General features: G+C 35.2%; 2 protein-coding genes across 8 annotated transcripts in view; one reads left to right on the top strand and one right to left on the bottom strand.

The window, feature by feature from the left end:
• LOC124414993 (zinc finger protein OZF-like) overlaps positions 1 to 1,789 on the bottom strand; it is a 43,932-nt gene extending 42,143 nt beyond the window's left edge. For 3 of the 5 annotated variants that reach the window (XM_046896206.1, XM_046896205.1, XM_046896208.1), the window contains exon 1: positions 1,114 to 1,788. The gene's annotated coding sequence lies outside the window, so the exon portion shown is untranslated. Of the gene's footprint in view, positions 1 to 1,113 lie in introns of all 5 variants that reach the window. The other 2 variants (XM_046896210.1, XM_046896207.1) reach the window with 2 other exon arrangements.
• A 1,895-nt stretch (positions 1,790 to 3,684) lies between these two features.
• Positions 3,685 to 19,217, top strand: LOC124414991 (IWS1-like protein). 3 transcript variants are annotated; one of them, XM_046896203.1, is made up of 9 exons: positions 3,685 to 3,852; positions 6,398 to 6,602; positions 9,335 to 10,495; positions 10,562 to 11,065; positions 12,984 to 12,998; positions 14,035 to 14,395; positions 18,204 to 18,493; positions 18,840 to 18,951; positions 19,069 to 19,217. In XM_046896203.1, the coding sequence occupies exons 1-9, from the start codon at positions 3,840 to 3,842 to the stop codon at positions 19,189 to 19,191; spliced, it is 2,784 nt and encodes a 927-aa protein (XP_046752159.1). In that variant the 5' UTR covers positions 3,685 to 3,839; the 3' UTR covers positions 19,192 to 19,217. The 3 variants fall into 3 exon arrangements, with proteins under 3 accessions (XP_046752159.1, XP_046752160.1, XP_046752158.1); XM_046896204.1 differs by lacking the exon at positions 12,984 to 12,998; XM_046896202.1 differs by having other exon boundaries at positions 9,335 to 11,065.
• Positions 19,218 to 20,785: the final 1,568 nt, after the last annotated feature.

The raw sequence follows: 20,785 nt of genomic DNA, 5'->3' as shown, positions 1-20,785 counted from the left end.
TAAGCGAAAAAGATTATTCTTTTTAGACGAACCTTTTTTACATAAAAAAAAGTTATTTTTCGAAATAATTTTACAGTGGCAAAAAACGCAAAATAAATGAATAAAAAAAGAATGGGAAAACTGTATGGAATACCCCATAAAATAACATGAGAAATAAGAGGGGAAAGAATCTGATAAAATTTGGGATACTATTTTTCGATCAGGACTTTCAGCGCAAAACGTTGCGAGAAGTTCTGACTCGCTCATGTGTGTGTCAGAGGACTCCTAACAAATGGACAACGGAGTTGCTCAGAGTAAAACTGATGGTGCGCATCCTCGAAAATAAACGGGATGTACAATGTAGCTAACAGTGGAATGTTTCAATGTACAAAATTCTAAAATTCTAAAGCAAAAGGAGTTATTGTGTCAGGTTGACCAACCGTCACAAGTTCAGATGACAGATCGCCACGATGTATGTATTGATAAAAATGTTTTTACTTTCAACTAGACGCAGGAAGAAAAAAACTTTAGGATGCGCACATATTTTATAGATAACGACACTGAATTAAACTATAAAAATTATGGTTTTGTGAAGTATACGTGAGTTTTGAGATTAAATGTATTATTTTTTTTCTGCTTCTTTGTTACGTTGGAAGTATGAACATCGTTCTGAAGCATCATATTGAATTTATCAGTCTATTTTAGTTGATGATGTGGGGGGGAGAAAAAAAAAAAAAAAAAAAAACAGTTGAAAAAAATGGCAAATTTTAATATATTTTACATCTAAAATTTCAATCGCTCACGTGTTAATACTATCCGAAAATTTCTATACTTGCAGGGGATTTTTTTCTGTAATTAAGACATATATTTAAGGGTAATAGAAAAATTCCAAAATTACCAGAATAACGGACACGCTAGATCTAAAATACACACACACACGCGCGCGCGCGTGCACACATGCACACATGCACACACACACACATATGTATATATGTGTAATCATTATAGTGAAATAAGAAAATTCTTGAGAGATATTTGATGAGAAACCTCACTCAAATGCCGAAGGAATTGAATAGTAAAAGAATTTTTAAACCCAAACAGATAATGTAGAAATGCAACATTTCTAATACTCACTTGTTATAGTTTATACTTCAACTCCGTTATTCTCGATGATTTTTTGAGTCTGTATCCATAATCTGCATTCCAGTAGACTCGTTATCACATTAAAAATGAAAAATTAGCAAATATGCACCTGCTGGGCCGTTAACAAAAGGCTACAGGCCAACGGCCAACGAGCATCAAGGTGGCCAGCATCCCAAATTCCCAGGCATAGGTTGACCATGAAGTCGACCAAGAAATCTCCTCAAACACTTATCTTTGCCAGGGGATTAGCTTCCAGCCGACAGTTTGGAAGGTTTCATGTGAAAAATACGGTACCGGTGATCGTTTGTAACCCCTCAGCTAAGGCGCTGGAGCCAAGCACTTGTCAGAGAATGTTTGAGTCCGGCAGACGTCTCTGATACCAAGCGAGCATTGGCCTTGCGTTTCACAGCATTACGCCTTCATGTAATTTGGAATTAAACTATCTCACACTCAGACCGCCAACTACAAACCCTAACCCTTATTATCCGTTCGAAAATTGGAGGCTCTATTGATCTATCGCGCGGATTCGTTAAGGCGTACCAAACGGAACCACGAAAGAGCGTCAACAAACTCACTGGCGGCCATTACGTTCAACAAGGATAACAATGGGCGGCCGGGCACGCGATTCTCGACCCCTTCACTCAGCAGCAGTGTTGCCATGTGTTACTCTAAAATGTCCCTAGTTGTGCATTAAGATATCCCTACAATCTCCCTATGCTCATTATTAGGAGTGCTTTTTGATATTAGCTCGCAGTGCCTTCAATAATCTTTTATTTTTTTTACGCTTTCGAGTTTCTAAATAGCTTTGCCATTGCTCTAGGGAGTTTTTAGGGCTACCAGCTAATTTCGGAACGCACTCTGCATACACGATGTCAGAAAAAGAGGTGGAAAAGAAGCCTATGCTTGCTCATACAAAGCGTTATAATTTTTAGTTGAAGTAGCGACCTTGCATACAGGTCCCGTGACTGCACTCAATTTTCGGTAGTGGGGCAGACTATTTAGGCTGAATTTACATAGGTGCGACAGCTTGGAGCACGGTTGAGCGGTAACCAATAAACATACATGAAATCTAGTGAACAGTATATTTTACGCATTTTGATTAGTTACCGCTCAACTGCGCCCCAAGCCACCGCGCCTATGTAAAACTAGCCTTAGGCTCATCTACAATTAGGTTCTTGTATATGTCGAGTAATATTCATTTATGACTTAAAGCTCCCAGCTAACTTTTTTTCGATTTGAAAAAAAAATTCGAGGTTCGTTCTATACGAATCTTGTGACAATGAGGGCTTTCCTTCAAGCTGACACAGAGCAACACAGCCAAACACATTACGCACAGTGCCCGGGTGTTGTTGGAATCGTTGGAATGCAGCATACTTCCAAACATAGCCGCCAGAGTGCACTGTGGGGTAAATTTAACACTTAGAATCCCTATAAAACGACAATTTACTAAAAATTAAAAAGACACTAATGGTAGGAAAAATAAAGGAAAATGAATAAATCGTAATAAGAATAATAAATAAAGAGAACCCTAGAAATCACCACAGAAATTGACAATCCTACGTCAACATAGACACTTCGAAAGCTGTGTCGCTAAAATTGTTTTTGTCGTGTTGAAAAGCACTAGTTAGACACTGTGTACGTTGACTATGCTGTTTACATACAAAGGATAGATTTCGTAGAATGAGTACCTTTCTCTCTCTCTCTCATAAAATGTGATTGGTCGGTTTAAAATAGAAAGTAGGTAAATAGAAAGTGACAAATCAAATGGTTCGAGCGTCAATTTTTACCGACATACCCTTTGGAATCAGGTTCTCATGTATATTTGATATTATACAGATTACTTGCAACGAGACACGAAATACATGCTTTTTAATATTGTATACGACATACAATAATAATTATATACGTAATTGCCATATATAATATTTACTATAAAGAAGGAAACATACACTCTTCAAAATGTAATACAAAATTTTAATTAGGTCCGTACTACATGCTCTAAGGGTTATAAATATATTTCTTACGTCCGTGGATGTTAGTAAAAAACATCGTACCATCGACTGTTTCAATTCTTTTATACCATCGAACTATCTATTTTCCTGTAGAAGCTTCGAAACATCGCAGCGATTGTTAACATCACTGATGGTAAAAACAATCGCTAACATTTTTAAAGCAGCTACAATTCTAAAAAGAAAAATGAGCGTGAAAATTTCAAGTGTTAAAATATCGTAATTGTTAAACAGAAGTATAAAATATAATAGTTTAATATAGATTAAATTAATTGAATATATGTATAATCAACAGCGAGAAATTGAGTAGAAAATGCATATTTATTATTAAACTTATTCACGTATACATCATACATGCGAAAATGATATAGATAGCTAATTGCCGACAGATGTTGGTACAGAAATTTAATTTACTCCCGACTCGACAATGTCGATAGTTCAATATCTTCTATCGATCTTACGTTATTCGACTAATGTATCGACTTTAAAGAAAATCGATGTTCCTGCAAACAAAACATCGATGGTCGAAGCGTCGATGTCATCGCCGTCCCAATTAGATTCAGTTAACCGACATTTGTGTGTGTATTTGGCATTTTCTAATCTTTGCAGGTATGCAAAATAGTGATGAGATATGATTGATAATTGAAGATTTTCCACTCATCGCATATCTATTTTTCTTACCTGACCTACAGGGAAGCATAGTTAAAAATGGAACTCGAGGGTAAGTTTATATAGCGAACTTTATGTAGACCTAACCTATGATTCCACACACCATTCACAGCACCGAATTTAGTCACACTGCTTTTAGTTCCGTATTGTATTCTAATTTTCACATTTATTTAGCAATAATATCACCATCGAATGGCCTTGTTATTTACTACCTTGTTACTGTAAATATAAATCTGAGCGCACAGAGAAAGTCATGTCTCGTGATCAGGAAGTAAATTCAGATTCAAAAATGATAAAAACAGGTTTAGAAATCAGGTATTTGAATCAAACTCAAGCAGTGGTTGCCCTCAGTGACGTAGTCCAGCAAATGCAAAGTAACGGTTACCAGGGTCTCAAGTGTTTGGAAAATTCACGAAAGCTGGGAATTATACAGGAATTTGCAAGTTACTTTGAAAATGTTAAAAGTAAATAAAAATTTCTAACAATTACTGGATATTCATTCTATAGTTAGGATTTTCTATATAGACACACTGAAAAACAGTTCATGTGTTTTGATATAATCATTTTTTTTTCCTCAAAATTCATCAATTTTAATCCTATATTTAATAATATTATGCATGTTCAAATGCATTGTGTTAAGCTGCTAGTATCTAACCATAGTAGCGCCGTGGCAGCATGCGAGACTATGAAATGAAGTGGGCTAGACCTCAAATTCTCAGTCAGGCGTTGCAGTTTTTCTGAGCAGTCTGTTGAGTATAAAATCTACAGACATTACATAGGGTGTAACCATTGGAGGCATTTGAAATATAGTTTCAAGAGTATAGAATAAACATTACATTAGATTTCATAGCATTTATTAGTAACCAGAATGCAGACATATATTATACTGGTAACAGAATCTTAAGAACTTAAACACAAATCAAACCTTCAAGATAAACAAATCATGAAATTTTTGTATCTTTTATTAATAAACAAGGAAGATACGTGTATATGTATGCTGATCAAACACAGTGAAACCAACTATTCAAAAAAATTAAATGTCCATTTATCCCATGCAGATATGCCACTAATTTAGCTCCGACGATGAAACGGATGGATTCGCGGATTGAATAGACTTCATGTTTTCGATTGTTACGAGAATTCATAGATGTTGCAAAATCCAACCTTACTTTATTGAATTCAGCAGGGACTTAAACAGCAGAATAAACTGACACTCGCATGTATCTCATATACAGTCGATTTAGCATTTACAAACCAGCATACATCGGTGCATCGATCCGAATCATTGGCTGACTAGTGCGGCAGGCGCTCGATCCAACACAGCGTGATCGTTTTTATGTGACACCTGTACTAGAACCCACCCATACGCGCTTTAGCCTAGCCAGTACCCATATTATTATTATAAACATTTTCAAAGCTAAAATGGGGCATGTTCAGGCGTAATATTGAAGTTTTCCACAGTTTTCTTCGCTCTTATAACGAATGTTAACTAATATTTAGCAATGTATTACATTGTCTACTGGAATTTATTTACCATGATTACTTCGGTGTAGAAGTAATGGGATCCAAAGTATAGGTGTGACGAAGCTATATGGCGTTGTATCTTAGTTAACAGGTGATCGATTTAGCGAAAATATATGAACACATAAAGACAGACAATTTTTTGCAAGTGATTCGACTCTTGTTTATGTACATTGAGTTAATACCAAGTGAAATATCTGTTGAAAAAAGACTTTTTTGATTCAATGCCATCCGTCAAGTGTAGTATATTTTTCTGCCACCAGTCAAATGCATGATGCGAAATTTAGCAAAAATAGATTCTAATAGGCTTTCTGATGGGGCCAACTATCACAATACTTTTTTGGGCAGCCTTACATTCTTTGATTATCCCCTTGTATTTACATAAAAAACATGAAGATACATTAACAAATGGTGAAATTGAAAAACAGATCAATTCACGATCAAAGGTCATAAGTACTGTCGGTTATGCCCTTTTATTAAGAACATTGCGAAAAATAATCACTTTCCGTTTACTCAGATATACCTGCTTGGAATTTTTTTGGAATTTCGTAATTGTCTGATCGATTCAATTAACTTTATCAGGTGCCAAAGTACGTGTGTACATCGTTTTCTAGCACATCGTTTTCACTAAATGGCAAGTCGACAACCATTTCCTGCGACACCTCGTAGAGTTCTAAAGTTTCTAAAGTGAAGTAAAAGAAAATGAAATGCCTCGTTCTCGTGATACCTGTTTTCGAAAACAAAATATTGCCTACATGGCCTATATCGGCAATATTCAAAGAATTCTATAGTTCATGAAACCTACAAAATGAGTTTTCAATTAGCTCTTAAATCCCACGTGATAAGTGATCAAACAAATTTTGCATCATTTCTTTCAGTGCAGGCTCTGATAGTTTTAAAAATAGATTTTCTTATAACAGATTACTACAAAAATTGTAGCTTTTTTCTTAATCCTGACTATGGAATTAGCGATGTGATTATTTTATCCTAAAGCCGGAAGGCCATTAAAATGCATATTGATGAAACCAACTAACTTGAAAAAATATGGAGATATTCATTAAGTTTTTTATTTGCAGAGAGTAAAAGTAGTTCCAATGACGACATGAATGGATCTCGATCTCGTTCACAAACATCCAGATCTCCGTCACGGTCTCGCTCCCCTTCAGCCGCTAAATCCAGATCCGGTTCGCCACAGTCTGAAGTGTCTCATGGATCTGTTGACCCAGTTATAAGAAATAGATCTCGCTCAAACTCTGGTAGTCGAAAAAGTTCACCAGAAAGGTATGCCAGCTTTCCCACTAAACTAAGTTCTCTATCCATTTTCTAATTATTAGTCAAGATCGATGAAGTTCATTAATTGATGTTAAAGGAAGTCAAGGATGATATGAATGAGGCAAGAGCATGTGGTTGGTAGATTATAATAGAAGATGCCATTGAAATAGTAGTCGTTAATAATTGATACTGCAGACCATGATAATGGCCCTCTTAAGAAATTTGAAAAGTTTTTATCCGTCGTGAATGATGTATGATGTGCAAAAAGATGAGGAAATCCAAAATACAGAAACAACCTAACTTAAAGTATGCTGAGCATGTTACTAGAGTGTGTGGTTGCGGTATGCATGTTTGAATTGTTTATATTGGAATTTATTTTACAATCACTCTCTATTTACGGTGGTGTATGCGCTGATAATAAGCAAGAACTGTCGTAAAACGATCTGTTAATGAGATATTACGCTTCCAAATATACAGGGACATTTATTAGAAATATTGGCTGGCGCCCCACCCTTAGACGTGAATGATCCATTTATGCGGGCTTCACATAAAATCCGCTGCATCCGTCTCACTCTTGGATTCAATATTTACGACCCTGTATGTAAAAATATATGCTCTCACAGTACTTCGAATAAACTAGGTTTTACTGTACGTTAAACATGGTACTTACTGGGATATTAATCCAATGCTATTCCCAGGCAACCAAGGTTCAGCAATCACAATATACGTATTAAACTGTTTTAGATTACGGAAATTTTCTCTATTTTTTTGCTAAGACCAGGTCTGAACGTTGGTTTTCAGCTGAACTAAAAATTCTTCCAAAGTAAAGCATTTTTAGCTATAAGGATGAAGTTAGTAACGTTACCATACGATGCATGTTTAGGAAAAATCGCATCTTTTATGACTTTCTGAAATTTAGTAAACCATTATAAACAAAATATACACTAATTCTAAAAAGCCAATTCCTCAAAAGTCATCCTAAAATTACCCAAAAATTACTCATTACTATTGTTTATGCTTTCTGAAACTTTATGACTGTTACACATTTTTATTCATTATAATATAATTATAAGTACTTTCGAATTTCCATACAGATGTCATATAATTCCACGGGAAGAAAAGAAGCCAAACCGTATGTTTGAAATGGCCTTCTTTCCACCCTACTTGCGCAATATACTATTTCTTCTGATGTATCGTTACGTTAACATTACTAACTTCAGTCTCATTTTTAGCTTGAGTCTTTTAACAGTCATATGCTGTAATTTGCCTCTTAGACTTGAGCTAAGAATTTGATACTTCGGTAGAATTAATTGTGGGGTAAAAACTAGTGTTTAGACCCTGCGCAGTAAAAGAATAGTCAATTATACATCAAGGTGGCAAAGTTGGTATTTTTATCTCGAGTGTGAGTTTGCAATATAAGTCATAAGCAAAACGCGCGTGCACGAGACGAAGGCAAACATTGCAAATATTCGACACGTAAAAGTACCTTACCTCCACGATACACATGATACTTTATGTGATAATTTGTATTGTGTTCTTCTTCTTTTTCTAATTTGAGGAACTCTAATTACCGGATCGTTTCAGTGCTCTCCTTTGTATTATCGCAGAACTGGTTATTAGTACAGAACACAAGCATGAAAAAATAATTCAGGCATGCTTACGTTATATAAAAATATTACATTCCTTTAAATTGAGAACCACACAGACAACACCTGCCAGTGCCTTTTGATTTGTCCATCGTGATGCTCACAAATACACTGATTTCTTGATTTTTACATAGTAGGGGAAAGACTATGGTAACAGATAAAGCTTACTTCTTTTTTTTCTTTTTACATTTACTTTGTAGTCAACGAAGTTTAATAAATATTGCTAATATTTTCAGTTGTTCATATGTACCAGTTGTAAAACTTGAAAGTATTGTCAAGATCTAATGTTTTTAAAATGTAAGTATGCGTGGTGACGAGTAATTAGACAGTGCGCAAAGAGAAGTGCATAGATTGAGAGGTATAGACAAGGTGTACAATTTAGAAGGTAGATGGGTAGTGACTTGGGGTGACCAGAAGGAAGCTTAAATGAGTGCAGAAAGCAGATTATATGATCAGGGTTTTGTAAACAAAAGGCAATAGTCAAGTATGCAAAGGATGAGCGAGGGATTGTCTAGTCTGGGGAAATGAAGAAGAATCCAGGTAAAAGAGAGGAAGAATAAGTTGTGAGTGCGAAATAGTGACGAGCACGAGTGTGTTTCTACTTGTTACAAATTCTCAGTCTTTGAAAGTTTCGAATCACGTTTTTTTTGTCAATTTTGAGATTGCAAGTCATGGTTGATTTGTCATAATACAAAATTTTATCCTGTTTATATCTGTTGAGTTCATTTATGTCCATTAGCTTGTGTAATATACAACTAATAGAATTGTCATAAGATATTTACCTAAGTCTGAAAATTTATTCAATAAAGTTTTATCTGGAGAATAAAAGCAATGTTAGGCCAATACATTGTAACGATCTATCAAAGAATTGAAAACAGGATGCAGGAATAGAGATCGAAAAATTTAGTGATAATTTAACCATCCTATGAGATGAATATTGGAATTGTAATCTTAAACTTAGATTCTCGTGCAATTCATTTTCGTAATTATCACTGTTTAGAGTTCTAAAAAATCATGCAATTTCATGATCCATCCTCATTGAAATATTTCAGTTCATAATATACTTCATGCTAATACACACGTGAACTGTTTTAGGTCAAATCAAGGTTCGCCAACACATTCGCGATCAGCATCGCCTATTCCAGTTGGTAATTCAAGAGAGCATCGTACCCGCTCTAAATCACGTACACCATCATTTCGAGATGGTTCATTATCGCCAGGTTCTCGAAAAGCAGATGTTCAGGATGAAATTCGATCCAGATCACCGTCTACATCCAAAAAGAGTGCATCTCGTTCAAGGTCCAGGAGCATGTCATTAGAAACATCAGTAGCTGATACGAAAGATTCACAATCTAAGTCAAAGAAAAATTTACAATCACCAACTGCTTCAGGGAAAAGCTCCAGATCGTCTTCTAGCTCAAGGAAAAGTTCAAAATCACCAGTGGTGACAAGAAGATCACGGTCCAAATCAAAATCTGGTTCCCCGAAGATTTTGTCTCCCAGAACAACGTCTAGGTCTCGTTCCAAGTCTCGTTCTAGCAAAGATGGTAGAAGTAGATCGAGGTCTAGATCGAAATCAAGAGATGAGAAAGGAGTCTCAAGATCACGATCACGGTCTAGATCAAGGTCCAGATCGCGGCAATCTGCTTCTCCCACATCAGGTTCAAGAAAACGTTCACGGTCAAAGTCTACGTCACCTTCTAAGGATAAAAAATCTACTTCTCGATCAAGATCCAGGTCTATGTCTGGATCTAAAAAAACTTCACTCTCCCCTGTTAGATCCAGGGAAGGATCTCCAGCCAGCCCTGCAGAACAAAGGCTGTCGAGATCAAGATCTCCATCAGAAAATGTGAAGGCTAAACGAGACTCTAGATCCAGATCTGCGTCTGGCTCCAGAAGAGCTTCTTGTTCACCATCTGGATCCAGAAAAGGGTCCCGTTCCAGATCGCGGTCGAGGTCTGGATCGAGGACATCACGATCCAGGTCAAGGTCTAGGTCGAACAGTCCGAAGTCTACGACATCGCTGTCCCGTTCCCAGAGAGATTCTCGATCAAGGACAAGAAATGGGCGAACAAGATCTCGCTCAGGATCTAAAGCTGCCTCTAAATCTAGATCTCGATCTCGATCTCGATCAGCATCAAATAAATCAAGGTCAAGATCACAGTCAAGATCTAAAAAATCCAGATCAAGATCACGGTCCGGTTCTAGAAAATCAAGATCGCGATCGCGATCACGGTCTGTACAATCCAAAGCAAGGTCGAGGTCACGGTCAAGGTCAAGGTCTAGGTCCAGGTCAAAGTCCAGATCCAGGTCCAGGTCCAGGTCCAGGTCCAGGTCCAGGTCTGGATCAAGGGCACGATCGTCACAGTCACGTTCTCGGTCGCGTTCGAAATCGCGATCCAGATCAAGAGCAAGATCAGGTTCAAGAGTAGGATCCAGATCGCGTTCGAAATCAAGGTCCAGGTCAAAATCAGGATCAAGATCGAGATCGAGATCAGTGTCGGGGTCTAGAAAGTCTCGGAGTCGAAGCAGGGATTCCAAAGAAGTTCTCAAAAATCGTAACAAACTACTGTCTGACTCTGAAGAAGAGGGTGATGGGATCAGGACTACGAAAAGAACAAAGCATCAGCTGTCTGATTCGGAAAATGAGGAGGAAGATGGCCCAACTGCAAAAAAAGCAAAAGGATCAGATAAAGAAGGAGAGCAAGGTCATGGCGAAGATCAGGAAGAAGAAACGGAAGCAAAACCAAACGAAGAAGACAAACAGGTGTCCCAAGATGCTGAGAATGAGGACTCTGATGATGGCATACGTCCTGGTGGCGGAGAGTGAGTAATCAATATTTCAAAGCCACACGTGCTTACGTATTGTTTGCCTATTTGGTTTAGGTGCCGTCTGCAGGGTGACAATATAAAATCGAATTAAAATTACAATGATTTTGGGGCTGTTGGGCCAAAATTCTAGTGATTAGTGTTTTCAGTTAAAGTAATTTATGATATTATGTCACTTTCTATCCTACGCCTAAACTGAGTAGGTAAATTTAATTGATTTTCAATTTCATTTTATTATCTTTTGCCTAGTAAATGAGTTGACGATTAGAGATTTGCAATGGTGCAGTATAATGCCAATGTTGAACGGAGGCAACTTCAGTATATACTTCTGTAGTGTAATTAAAATTCAACAGAGCATACTTATGAACACTCTGATATGATGGCATACTAGGTAAAATTCCATTGTATGCGTATGTGATTTTAAATCAATATGAATATATTTGGCTATAGAAATAAATATTCCGGCATAAATTTCCCTGTGCTTGGATTTTTGTCATCATGTGAAATAGAAAAAAAAAACACCAAAGACTGAATCTATCCTAAATCACTGTCAATTGGTGTCAAAAAAAAAAAAAAAAAAAAAAAAAAAATGAGGAACATGACAAAAGACGGACAGTAAAAATTCTCCTTACTTCCTTGGAAAAAGAACATATAATGAATGATTCAAAAATCGATTCGGTGACTTTGAATAGAACGGTTTGCATGATTTGAAATGGATTTTGCTCAAAATATTGCTTTAATAGAAAATTTTATTGGCAATTCTTGATGGCATTAAAGCACAGCATAAGCCTGTCAGCAAATAGTTTTACGCTCGGTCGTACCGAATAACATATCTGCAGCGATTTGGATTCACATTTATGCATTGAGTATTTCAGTTCAACATTCAGTACCACGCCCACAGATTTTATGAGGTATAGGAAGTTAATAATGTCATTGCAACGATGCATGTTTAGGCAAAATTGTTACTTTTCAATTTTAAGATTGTTTCAAATGCCGTAAACTGTAACGGAACAAAACGCACTCATATTTCAAAAACTAACTTCAAAGTCATTCTATAATTATGGAATAGTGATTTTTTTTTATAATTTCTAATTACATTAATGTTACTAACTGTAACGTTATCAGATCTTGACATTTTGAAAATTGCTGATGTCTTTCAATGTGTAGTATGATTAAAAAAATTTGATTGTGTTTTTTGGATATTTATTTTATTGCACTGCATTGATATGAACAATTGAAAAAGCTCCATTGTTTTTTATTTCGATATAATAATTTGTGGTCGATACCTCATAATTCGTTACGTACTTGAATAGAAAAAATGTATAATACAAAACATCTTAGGGTTTGAGTGTCGTACCATACTTTCTTTCAACTTTGACGTCACTCAAAACATATTTTTGATTTGAATAATCAACATAAACTATTTTTTTAGCCATAAGCCATCATCAATTATTTTGAAAAAAATTCAATGAACATTCACACACCTTGGCAGTAATGGCAACTCAATTGGTTCAGGATTTGCGATCACTTAAATATCAGAATACTAGAATTAAAAAATATCCGTAGTTAATTGAGAATGTTGTTAAATAAAGTAAAAACTCAGCAATTTAAAAAAAAACCAAGGTTTATGGTCTCCGTAATGTGCAGTTGGAGATTTATGCGAATGACGAAGTGCCACAAGAGACATCTTTTTACAGCAGTCTTTTTTTCTCTTCAAATCTGTACTTTATTTGCTTTATCTTCAGTAATTTCAAATGTTCTCATATTAAGTAAAATGGATATGCTGAAATTACGATTATTATTACCGCATATTAGAATTGACCAAATCTCTGAAGCCCTACGATCAAGTCTGACTTTCGTCGACTTGTACGCTACAATGAAATGATGTTTCTATTTTTATTCTATTGCTGCATAGATTTGGTGGTTATTCGTAAGTATATTAATTTCCTAATAATGTAAAAACTGGTTAGATTTTTGATGACTGATAAATTTACCGCCAACACGTGCACAAAGTCAAAACAAATACGGCTTATGAATTCTTCGGTGTTTACTATCTTGGTCAAAATAGGTGTTTAAAATTTATCTCTATCATTAGATGTACTTATAAATGAATAGAAAAATAGCATTCCGAAAGTGCACAATGTTCAAAAATATGAAGAGATTATTCGTGATCTTTGAAATTCGTTTTATTATCTGCCTTAAAATATAAGTTCTCATCTTCTAATTTATAAAAGTTTAGTTAAAAGTAAGTTATGTAGTTTATTACAAATGCAACTTGAAGTGGTTTCAATGGGGTGACCATAGACCTGGAGGATCTAAAATACCTGGAAATCTCAGGGAATTTTCGTCTCAGTTTTAGTCGAATCCAAGTATATTTCTCTTACGTACTCGATATAACTAACTTGAAATGGGCAGATAGTTAGTTTCGTGACAAATACGCACAAAATAGGAATTTCTTGACGAGTGTAAAACTCACACGAGTCAAGAAGTCCCTATATGCGCACATGATTCGGATTTTCTGTGCTACCTCCTTTCAAAAACGAAAATATTGTGTAGTTGTTATAGGCACTAGTGCTTAAAAGTCGACTTTTAAGCACTAGTGCTTATAAAAATTTACAAAGTAGTTGAGTTGTTGACGGAAGTAGCACAGAAAAATAATTCTCCCTAAAGTCCTCAAAATTTCCAGTAGAGAATACAAAGCTGAGCAAGAAAAATAATTTCTAATGTTTAAAAACACTTTCAAATATTTGTTATTTCCTCTACAGATCCTTCAAGAGTTAAAAGTCTGTAATCACTTACTACCCCAGAAATAAAAAATTATCTTTACGACAAACCTAGAAAAAGTTTCTATAACTTGTTATCTCCTACAAATATTTACTACAGCAAAAATATTCTAATAGATATGATATAGATGTTAGAATCAAATAACAAATTATATTTCATTTTGTAAAATTTCTGATTTGCAGCGACGACCATATGTCAGATTTCGACCGCATGCTGGCACGGAAAAAGGAGGAACAGACTCGTCGCCGCAAACGGAAAGACATTACGATCATCAACGACAATGATGACATTATTGCCCAGTTATTATCAGACATGAGAAACGCCTCGGAAGAGGACAGGAAATTCAATCAGCAGGGCAAACCTGCGACAAATAAAATAGCAATGCTTCCGAAGGTGCTGTCTCAACTGAAAAAACACGATTTACAATTGGCATTTCTCGAACACAATGTACTCAACATTCTCACCGATTGGCTTGCTCCAATGCCCGACCGCTCACTCCCATCTTTGAGGATCCGTGAAAGCATACTGAAATTGTTGTGGGAGGTAAGTGAAAATAATTAATCTTTCATAACTAAAAATTTCGGATGATACAGCCCACTACAATGAGTTGCTCGGAAAAGCGAAGATTACATTGCATTTGAATCATTCAAAGCGATATTATTCAGAATCACAGATACTTTTACTGATTTTTTATGATGTTATATGTCCCACGAATCAGAAGTTAAACGAACAATAGAACTAGGATGTGATTGTTTAGGCTGTCTACATTAAAAAAATTTGACTCAGTCTGAAAAATCAGGTAAATGTTAGAGAATTCGGGCACAGACCCGAGAAATTTCAGATTTCTTTCTTTACTACCATTATAAGGCTAATACTCTAATCAATATGTAAAACATCTGGAGAAAGTAAGTGCGTACAAGAAGTATGTATTTTAAACTGTGCCAAAAAAATCGACTCGTCGAATTTCAAGCTGCTCATTCGATTTGTTATAGAAGACACAAAATAAAACGATTCCCAAAGTTTCATTGAAATCGCGTTGATATTTGTGGGTCGCGATACTCAAAATATGTGTTTTTTGAATGATAATTGCCATTTTTAGCATGAAAATTTGTTGCTCTGCTTCACCACATTATTATTACAATGTTTTGTTAAAATTAAGTAAAATACATAATATTCAATACTTTGAAGGTTGTGAAGTGATATTCGTTCAGTATTGTGATGGTTAAATGTAATTTCAAAAGGGTCGATTTTCGTATCTTCAAAAACACGTTACATTTTTTCAATATTTAACCATATCCTATGGCAAGTTTCAGTTTGACAATAATAGAAATAATAATTGATGAAAAATTTCCAGATTTAAACTGTTGTTAACCAGGCTCACTGGTGGGCGCAAAATCAACGTTTTGTGCCAAAACTAGTAATGTTCCACGTAGAATCCACGGTTAAAAATTATGTAACCCCCCCGAACACCGAGTTTCCTCCAAATTGAGTGGCTTCCGGGATTTCGGTACTTCATATTGGATCGACCATTTTAAATTTCGAATTTTCATCTTAGATTCGTAATTGGCGACCCAAAAAAAAAAAAAAACCATCAGTGATAAAGTTTCATGTTGAATACAAAGTTATTCGCTCTTACCAGTTCTGGAAAAAAACTTTGATTTTCGGTCCACCAGTGAACCTGGTTAACAATAGTTTGAATTTATAAATTTGTTATCAATTACTTTTCTTCCATGTACAGTACGTTATTCTTAAACTAAAACTCGCCATAGGATACGGTTAAATAACTAAAAAAAAGTAACATGTTTCTAAAGAAATGATAATTGACCCTTTCGAAATTGCATTTAACCATCATAACACTAAATGAATATCACTTTAACAGCTTTAAGCTACGGTATATTATGTATTTCACTAAAGTTCAACAAAAAATTATTATAATAATGTGGTAAAGCTCCGCAACAAATTTTATGTCGAAAATGGCATAAATCATCCAAAAAACACAAATTTTGAGTTTGGTAATCCCTACATATCAACGGATTTCAATGAAACTTTGGGAATCAGTTTTACTTTGTGTCTTTTGTAATGTATTGAATGAACAGCTTCAAATTTGACAACTTGATTTTTCTGGCACAGTCAAATGTATATATGAATTAAACTTTACTTCTTTAAAAATACAGGAGAGTGTAAAATTTTGCAAGTAACAGTACTATAGCTAATTCACACTGTTCAATACACGTTCCTGAATTGAACTAACAGCTACGTGTGATTATATTTTATGTAAGTACATATATCAGGATGTGATTTCTTCAAATAAGAATGACAAATGTTCATTGAAATATTAAGTAATTGAAATTGGAGGAAGGTTGAATAGTTCAACTCACATTGAAGACATTATGTGTACAAATAATTCAAGTAATTTGTATAAGGAAAGCGAGTTTGTTCAACAAGAGTATTTAAAACGTGCCCAGGAAATCATGAATATTTTTGTATGGAAAAGGAAATTTGATGTGTCATCGTCGCGAGACACTGTCATGTTTTTTTTTTATCGGAATAAGAAAATAAATTTTTAAAGCTTTGATGTTTTAATGTTATCTGAATAAACGGTGCACAGAGTGTGAAGATAATCCCAATACATGACCCGGCAAAACTGATTTTGAGCTTGATATCAAAGGTTGAACATGGTGAAAAAGCATTTGATGGTTTGAAAAATCCTCCTGTCCCATATGAACAAAAGTTGTATAAAGACAGTGAGTCTCAAATGAGTCCGTGTCATGAAAAATCATTTCGACAGCAAAAAAAAAGGTTAATCGAAAAATTGAAAATTAGTACATTAGGTACCCATCGAATGCACGGATTATCTTTTGCAGTATCAATACTCAGTGGCCTATGTCTTCCACCTCCTCATTTCAAGAGATGTTAAAAAATCCGTAGTAACGATCTAAGTTAAATCTCATGGCAAATAACATAAATTTCACTGTGTTGATTAAATGTGAATTATTCTTCAGAAAGATCGTTCTTTAGAACAATTAATCATATCGAGAAGCCTTCATTTCTATTTGTTTAATACTAGTTTTTTGTTTTTCGAGACTTATGTGCTTCTTGAAGAGTAGAATTTTTGAAAATAATAAAACATGTTGACCGCATTTGACCTCTTCTATCAGGTTTAAGCGTTGTTTTGCAAGGTCATGTATAAGGCTTGTTTTACAAGTAACCAATCTCAAGTTGGAGAATTTAATTCCCCAATTATACAAAAAAATTCTGATCTCATCAGCAAACGTAGTATAAGCTGCAAAAGTTCCCAGGATCACCTGCACTGATGACTTGATTCTGCATCTTCTTATTCAAAAGTCCATTGAAATTGGTCAAGTTGTTCTTCTAGAATCCAAGATAAAAGTCTCTCGCATACACAAATAAATGTTGGAAAATGTTTGGAGGCCTTTGGCACCTTCAACTCACAACTCATTCTGCAAACAACGGCGCTCGACAAGAACCGCCTGCTTCCTTCCCTAAATGTATAAGATAATATTTTTGCCAACTGACATTCACTTTGACGTATCTACTAGGCACTCCCTTTCGCAATCATACCTAAAAATTCAAACTGCCCAATCAAATTTTTTCTGCATCAAAATTGTATCTCTTTCAATAACAAAACTACAGCGAAAAAATGAACAACAAGAAACAGAAGTTCCTAACAATGACAAACTGCAGCAGTAAAAGTTAATCAGAATTGTCATGGAAACAACGGACGTCTGCAATAACAATTCTACATGGTAACAAAACATTAAGTGAGGCATGAAAGTAAATGATGCTCAACCAGACTTCGTAAAAATATTTTCATACTTGATTAGAAAAAACATGCTCTTGACACATATTTCAGACTTTATTTGTAACTAGTATGACGTAAAATATCCTAAAAATCGGTGAACAATTTAAGATGGATCAAAATTTTGTTTCACTTTGAACATTATTCATCTAAGTAGTTCGTATGTGTTGGACAGATGAGTAATGTGTTGAGTGATTGAGATGCTTAAAAACCTGCCATTTAGAACGATTATGAGCACGAATCTGCATCATTTATGCATGTCTAAATATCGTAAAATAATCGTTCAAAATGAGCAAAATTCTAAAATTATCAATTTTTGTAATTACTGGGCACACCTTGATTTGGTATTCAATCAAAGATAATTTTCTCGAAAGTAACGGCGAAAATGAAGGTATTAATGTCCAATAATCGACTCCTGTGACATAAAGTAACTTGTTATTAAATACATTCAGAATTCGTTGTTAGGAAGAAAAAACTAAAGTTGTGTGACATGTATCGATAGAATTATCTGATGAATAATTGAATTTCCAGTTTCCAAGGATAGATCAATCTTCATTGAAGCATTCTGGCATAGGAAAGGCTGTGATGTACCTATACAAACACCCGAGAGAAACTAAGGAAAACAAAGAGCGTGCGGGGAAATTAATTAACGAATGGGCGCGTCCAATTTTCAATCTTTCTGCCGATTTCAAAGCAATGTCCAGAGAGGAAAGACTGCAACGAGATATGGAGCAAACGCCACAAAAAAGGCGTAAAAACGATGACGGCGAATCCTCACAGAAATCTCAAGACATCAATAAAGCCCTCAAAGGAGATGCTAAGTGAGACTATTTTCTTTTATATTCATTCTTCAATCAAAAATCATACACTACTGTTGCTGTGATTTAAAAAAAAATGTAAAAATGTAGCTGTAAAAATTTTAATATGTGTCAATGAAACGATAACATACACATGAAACTGGAAATTAGGGTTTGGAATCAAAATAATGTTTTACTCTAATGAACGTTTCTAATAGATGAGTTTCATAGTTATAGACACACGAAATTTAGTGAAAGCATGCGTGATATCATGCATTTACAATTCAAGATCCATAATTTTGGGGATTAACCGATTTTTTTTTCTATCTGAACGACACAATTTTTGTCAAACACTATTTTTACCGCACAGACCTTTGAGGCCTGGAGATCCTGGTTGGGTTGGCAGAGCACGAGTTCCTGTACCATCAAACAAAGACTACGTTGTACGTCCAGACTGGAAATCTGACGTTGATATTACCCGAGTAAGTTAAAATTGTTTAATTATTATATTGGTAGTGTTGCTTATTCAACTAAGTTTTGTACTGTAATGTTTAGTTTTTCGGTTATTCATTCTAATTTTTTTGCTTACCTACTTTCAGACTTCCAAAAAACAAATGAATCGTTTCGAACGACATATGAAGAATTACGTAGATGGGAAAAGGCTTAAAAAAGCACGCCGAGCTGTCGACATATCCATTGAGGGGCGGAAAATGTCTCTATGAAAACATAGATGTGCAATTGTTTTGATGGAAAAAAAGGAAAGTACACTGTGAATGTAACATAGGATAGATAATCAGCAATTTCAAGAGGAGTACCGGGATAATGATAAGGATATATAATTTGTCTATTCTGTTTGGGTGTAAGCTGCAGGGTGAACATTAAAATTGAGTTGAGGTTCTTAAGATTCTAGATAATTTTGAATGCTTAACAACTAATTGCAAACATTGGTCTTGTCATTTTTTTTATTGAGCACCATTTTAGCCATTGATCTTCGCGAATCCGCATGTATTTCTGATGTGGTGATCACTTTCTGCTGCATGTCCAGTGTCTTGTAGTAATAGGTAAATTGTAATTTAAAGGTGGATTATTGATTAAATATCGTTTTGAAAACATTTCATCTTCTAGTGATCTTTAGCCAAGCAATCAATTGAACGAAAAATTGATTTTGTTGATTCTGAAAAGAAAATATTCCGAATTCATGATGTTTCCAAAGTCAAGCATTCAAGAGGAGCAGCTTCTGAAATTTCATATTGCGAACAATAAGAAAAAGTAGTTTGGTCACCATATCCGGAATAATTATTTTCGAGATATAATAAGAAAAAATACTTTCGAGACAGTGTAGAAAACTCGACAGTATTCACAGATCGTATTACAGATCCATATGCTCTCAGATTCTTGGCAACTGTGGATTCAGGACTGAACGAAATTTCGTTTTATGATGTATAAACGCCATGTAATTACATTACATTGGTCAGAAAACCAAAAAATAATGCTAATTTTCATTCTTTCACACCATCTACCTCCATTCAAATCCTATTTTCTCTGCCGGAAAAAAACGTCAAGTGTTTTCGATTTATCGTCTTAGTCTCTAAAGTATTTCGAAAAATTGATCCTTGAGGAGAATGACATCGTCAGAAGATTGAAGAAATCATCAAGTATTGAAAGTCCATCATTTAAAATTTTCACCAACAGAGCCCTCGAAGTGAGTTGCATAATTTACCTTCTCTTTAATTTTACGAGTTGATAATCTGCTATTTCAACTTGTAGTTAAATCGAGTAATGCAGCCGCCTTTGAACTGAACTCTGTGCACCGTAATTTTTTTGAAAATGAAAAATTCTATTCGGTCCATAAAATTCTTCAAAATACGTTTTTCTTGCATCGCAAACTCAATGTACCTATTATGTTTCACAAGAATGTACCGTGTAGAGTTGACCGGTTAACTGGTATTGTATCATATACCTGGTCTAAATGTGGAAACAAGCCACCTTGGCACTTACAGACAGGCAATTGGAGTTGCAATTTGCCATCTCACGAACAAAATTGCAACATCTGGTATTCGTGCTGCGTTCACACTAGTACTCGTGCAATTGGAGCTCTCTCCTTCGGCTCATACCGCCAACTCACCTCACTCACCTTTGCGGCGAACACTGCCAACTTTACACTAGTAGGAAATCGCCTACTTTCCGCACCTGTAACACGACATACTATTTCCAACACCTGTTTGAGACTTCAGTTCAGTGCATGTGCCAACATCATGGATTTTCTCAGTGAAAACAAATTCAACAACACTTTTCACAAATTGGTGACAAACGGGT

Source organism: Diprion similis, chromosome 14 (assembly GCF_021155765.1).
Source record: "Diprion similis isolate iyDipSimi1 chromosome 14, iyDipSimi1.1, whole genome shotgun sequence".
Lineage (NCBI taxonomy): Eukaryota > Metazoa > Arthropoda > Insecta > Hymenoptera > Diprionidae > Diprion > Diprion similis.
The sequence above is the reverse complement of the archived record's forward strand: the minus strand, read 5'-3'. Positions and strand labels throughout refer to the sequence as shown.

Coding starts and splice junctions, on each gene's coding strand:
- LOC124414991 (XM_046896202.1), top strand. Junction 6,603..9,334: donor CGAAAAAGTTCACCAGAAAG/GTATGCCAGCTT, acceptor GAACTGTTTTAG/GTCAAATCAAGGTTCGCCAA. Junction 14,396..18,203: donor TACTGAAATTGTTGTGGGAG/GTAAGTGAAAAT, acceptor TTGAATTTCCAG/TTTCCAAGGATAGATCAATC.